Source organism: Opisthorchis viverrini, assembly GCF_000715545.1.
Source record: "Opisthorchis viverrini unplaced genomic scaffold opera_v5_112, whole genome shotgun sequence".
Lineage (NCBI taxonomy): Eukaryota > Metazoa > Platyhelminthes > Trematoda > Opisthorchiida > Opisthorchiidae > Opisthorchis > Opisthorchis viverrini.
Genome location: NW_008751770.1, coordinates 126,614 through 131,830, shown reverse-complemented (window position 1 = coordinate 131,830; position 5,217 = coordinate 126,614). Strand labels below are relative to the sequence as shown.

The 5,217-nt window shown below is 44.4% G+C and overlaps 1 protein-coding gene across 1 annotated transcript in view; it reads right to left on the bottom strand.

The window, feature by feature from the left end:
- Nucleotides 1–334: 334 nt before the first annotated feature.
- Nucleotides 335–5,217, bottom strand: part of T265_05808 (hypothetical protein) — a gene marked incomplete at both ends in the record, with an annotated part of 57,647 nt that continues 52,764 nt past the window's right edge. Inside the window, 5 exons of the mRNA XM_009170915.1 lie at nt 335–915; nt 1,493–1,753; nt 1,979–2,219; nt 3,450–3,833; nt 4,840–5,217. The exon at nt 4,840–5,217 is cut by the window's right edge and continues 359 nt beyond it. Coding sequence (XP_009169179.1) covers nt 600–915; nt 1,493–1,753; nt 1,979–2,219; nt 3,450–3,833; nt 4,840–5,217 — 1,580 coding nt within the window. The remainder of the gene's footprint in view (nt 916–1,492; nt 1,754–1,978; nt 2,220–3,449; nt 3,834–4,839) is intronic.

Sequence of the window (5,217 nt, the reverse complement as noted above, 5' to 3'; positions counted from 1 at the left end):
GCTTTGAATATAACGAAACAAGCTTTGCGGTTTTACGGCAGTGAGACATCAGTCTCGTGAGGATCTAAGGATCGCCGCACTTCAACCACGTCGTACATGATGCAGACCATACATATGCAGCAGTATAGAGCACACTGTGCTAGGTTCATGGGGAAGACAGGTTATGTTACGCAAATGGTCAGGCGAACTGAATCAGGCTTTGTAAACACATGTCCATAACCGTGACATTCAAATTTATGTGAAATGAGCTACTGATTAGGTAAGGAAATACCCAAACTAACTAAGGTCTTGCCGTACAAAGTAGAGAAAAAGTCCCAGTTGTGAAAAAGCAAATCTTCGGTTCATAATGGTAGACAAGACAGGATGAGACAGCACCTTGAAAAAAGCATGTGGAAATCAATCACAGAACACACCGCAGTCCAACATTGTTGGCAGGCATCGCGGACGTCGATCTCAAAATAAGTTACTGAGGGTGGTAAAAATATGACGTTCTGATTTTTACAGTCAAAATATTCACGAGTCGCCGTGATGTATGAGGCGATTTCACTGTAGTGTGCATGAATGTCACAGAAAGACATTAGGAATAGGTAGTCAGAATGTCAAATTTCAGGGGGGTTGGCATCACAATGAAGCATAAGTTGTTTCACACAGGAGCGGATCTCAGGCCAGAACTGGGTAGACAAGTGAGTAAACGCATCAGTTAATGTCCAAGTAGGTAATCGAGCTATTGTGGAAACAATGATAGAATGTATCGATTCGGGCGATTCACGGCTACTCTGTTGTTCTTGGGGCAGAGCTATGTTCTGTGCATCTGCCATTTGTTCTAGCGGGGTGAAATGAACACGTGGGGCAGATGGACGGTGACCCAGCCAAGCTTCTAGTAGACTCCCCACACACTCGATATAAATTGAAAACCTGAGAGAAAACATGTGTAAAGTATCATAAGTATAATACTATGCTCTATCTTGTCAACCAAAACATGTAACTGATAGTCTTTCTAAGGCCTTTCAACATTTAAAATAAGGTGTCGTCAACCTGACGATCAGATCACGATGACCATGTATCAGTCAATACAGTCGGGGAATTGTAAGGAACAGCAAGTGTGAACACGAGAAATGCTTCCAAGCGAAGGATGCTGTACGAGTCATTTCTAAGGTACCGCATGGGACTCATACAAGTGGATGAACAACAGGAAGGACAGGGAGTCTTCAACATGAACAGTATCCGCCAAGCGGCACGTCTGCTTACGCAACATTTCGCTTTTCGGAGGTAACCACACATTTCTCTAGCCTCAGCATTATACAAGATCATCCAGTCACATAAAACCGGTGTCACATGAGGTCAGCTTTTCATTTATGCGTGTTCCAACTAGCAAGCATAATACAACCAACAAGATGGACATAGTACAATCATCTAGTTCTATAAAATCCTAACAGTATTCAAATGAGCAGCGACGGAGACAGCTGCAGCAGGTTACAAAAAGCAGTCTTACGTCTTTACGTTTTCATTGGACAACGGATTATGCGGTTTGAGTTTGCCTAGCGACTTTTTCAGCCCTGATAGAGCTAGAACCAAACGACTGACGTCCGTCGCAACAGGGCACTTGGAATTGGCGACCTCCGTTTGTTGAGTTGACCACCCAGGGTGCGATCCACAAGAGACAGAGTTACCATGTCTATCAACGACGCGAATCAGAAAACTGAGGTAGAGTAGCATGGCATGTAACTGGAGTGAAGTCCCACCGACTGCATCGCTATAAATGAAAATGCAGGGAGAGAAGTGGGAAGAACAGAATATGAGGTTGTCAGTAAAAAAGGGATCTTAACCAAAGAGAAATCGGATAAACACCAATATCTCGCTCTCACCGATCACCCCTAGCGAATACATCTACGTTGTTGTTCTACAGCGCGATTGTGATCCGATTGCTTAACAAATATTGAAACAATGGATCTAACACAAATATATGCGGTTTACTTACTTCAAATTCACGATGCCGAGCCAATGTAACAGATCCGCAACAAGTATACTGTGACTGTCTGTTCCAGAAGTAGCTGAGCCCAGGCGACTAAGTCTCGTTTGGGAGAGCATGTAGACGGGCAACAACCGACCATCACGGAGACAGCAGTGAACATTCAGATTGAAACTCTGCTGCTCAGTTAGTTCAGAGAAGAGGGTTGTGAGACTGGACAGCCTGTCATTCGGTGACAGGTGATTGGAGGCTGAAAGTGAATGGAAATCCAGGCTTTTTCGTTGGTGACGTTAGTAGATTAGATCAGACTAGTTTTTTTAAAAATAAGTGTGTGACACAACAGCCGAATCTAACTGCGTTTGGATGGCAGCATCCTCACAGAAATGCTACGAGATTCTGTGTCTAGTAGTAATCCATGGACATCGAAGCAGTGGATCGTAAGAATTTATCTGAATGGGCTTTTTTTTGGAAGCTTACCGGTATCTCTGACGCGGTACTCAGGCATGTTTATGCAATTTGATGAGTGAGCATAATTTAATTTGAAATGAGTAGTGCCACTGTATCAGGCCGTTTCGGATTCGCGGAATCACGTGGCATGAATACAGGAGTGTGTATAACATGCGTTTCGGCGCAGCAACGATCATGTAACAAAATCCCATTATCAAATACTAGAGAGATCTAAGACCCAGACAGAGAAGAATACAGGAACGCTTCTCAACGGGGTACAAACAACTGACATGCATTCAGTTACAAACCAAATTAGCATTTTAAAGTGGAGCCAGACGTATGGTGATGGGCTGCAAGTAGATGGTACTAAACCAATAAGCCTGAACACCACCACTCACAGAGCACAAACGACTGCCGCCAGTTTCAGTAAAATGTATCTGAGGGGAAACCAGATGGAAAAATCGAAAGCCCCAATCTTCCGACCATACATCGGAGCGATAATATGGTGATCAGATGAATAAACTCAATACACGGCAGAATATGATGATGACCTGAAGTGAGGCACACAAGTACACGTGTTATGGTCACTGAACAAGAAAAAAGGTTGGATCAGGCTGCAATGAGATAAGCTGGCGATATGATGCTAGAGTAAACTAGAAACACCTTCTAGGCGAACAAGGAATACAAAATATGCGAAAGGAGAGCGATCAGTTTAATCTGTTTAATCTCAGTTTAATCTGTGCGATATAGAGGTGGTTTGGTATCCTGCCCTGCTATTCAAAGGTACGACGGACAGATCTCGACTAACCACTGTACCCCTAGAAGTGAAGCTTCTCTGCTATTTCAGCGCAACGACAAAACAACCCGGTTAACCCAGAAATGGGAAAGTCGGCACCAGAACCGGTTACCAAGAGAACAATTCGCTCAAGGGAATGGAATTTTCAATTACTGAGTACGACAGTCAATTCAAGATGATCTTTGTGAAACAGAAATGGATAGCAGACGTGCTTTTTTCCGGGTGGGTACTACTTACCAAATATAAACACAGACCAAAGCGCTGCATCTAAAAGTTGCACAGAAGCCACTGCACATTCTTCATCCGCATGAGGAGTGGTCGTTAGCAGTGCGTAGCAAATTGGACGTGACAGACCTGCGTGAATCGATCGGGGCATCAGACCAGATAGTGGGACTGGTAACTGACTTGCGCTAAGGGTCTGATCAGCTTCTGCTCCACCCAATAGCCAGTGCGTCATAGCACTGCGGAAAAACAAAGGACGTCGTTGAACCAAGACGGAGAGTTGAGACGTAGCTGAAGGAGCTGCACTTTTGGGTAATGAGGTTCGCGGAACATTCATAAGGTTGATGACCTCGGAACAGAGCTCAGCGACATTCCGAAATTCGGGCATTGCTGAGGACTCTGCGGTTGGTGGTAAAGAAATAAATTAACCTATTAGCAACAATGTGTGAAGTTAGGGATGAGACGAATCTTCAGAACCAAACAGAAAATCAGAGAAAACCGGAAATTAAACATGACCACTGGGTTTGAGGCATCCGCATGAGTGATTCGTGACTGTGAGAACGGACGGGCTGAATCTATGGCAGTTCATTCAAGAGATGGGGGCAGTTAAGTAGAACATCGGGGGCAAGATGGACCAAGTGGTTAGAGCGCGAATTTACTGACCGGAAGGTCCGTGGTTCGAACCCGACCTCTGCCTCTCGAATTCTCCTGTCTAGAGTTGAGCGACCTGGCAGTATCCCAACCCTCGTGCTTCCTTCTGGTGGCATGGCAGCTAGGCACCGAAAGGGTGCTACAGCTGAATGATTTTTTATTTAAGTAGAACATCAACTGATGAAAAACATCAATGAATATGAACAAGTTATACTAATCACTAAGAAAAATGAGTTAGGCTAAGAGGTATGTAATAAGGCCAGTAACTATGCCAGAAGTAAACCTCTTGAGTGAATGACATGGAGCCAAGGAATTCAATAAAAGCATAAGGTGGGTTGGTCGGTTGCGGACGCTACACTTTCACGTTTTAATGGGATTCGGAAGGGAAGTCTGAAAGTTGTATATGACGTACTCAGTTAATTCACACACCCCTCCAAATCTCTTAACCGATCACTGTCTGGTTCTTAACGTACGAACACAGACGGTGCATCCACGGACCTTTTGCGTAGAAGTTTTCCACAGATATGTCACTAAGGTAAATGAGTTCTACAGCTAAAAAGCTCCATCCAGCGGGCTGTGAAAGACACAGAGAAGCAAATAAAAGAATTAAAAGATTGGGCAATTAGACGTAAAGTAGAGAGTTTCAAATTAGCTCGATTGTGTCAGTTAGTTCAGAAATTTGACGGTCACAGTAACCTCCTAATGTAACTTAAACACTGGGTGTAGGTAAACAAACTCTTAGTTGGCAACTTACTCCAAGATGATGAACCGGCAAATGCCTCCAATTCTGAAAGGAGATTACTTATGCGCAGCCAAGCTAAAATAGCCAAGACGTGGGCTGGATCAGTCGACGACGCCTCTTGAGTAGTGGAAAGCAGAGTTGTAGGAATAATTTTTCGAACGAATACACCCAACGGCTGAGTGAGACGGGAAAGAAATCCGGAATCTTTTTCCATTGACGGTTCATCTGAAAGTGTGCTGGTTGTCCGAGAAAGATCCAGCCCAGACAGAAGGGACTCAAAGCCTTGAGTCGGGGCAATGCCACGTAGCAGGGAGGCTTGGACTAGACCGGTTATTTTGCGCACGTAAGCCAAACGTTTCTGATGCAAAGCTCGGTGGCACGCGGAACAAG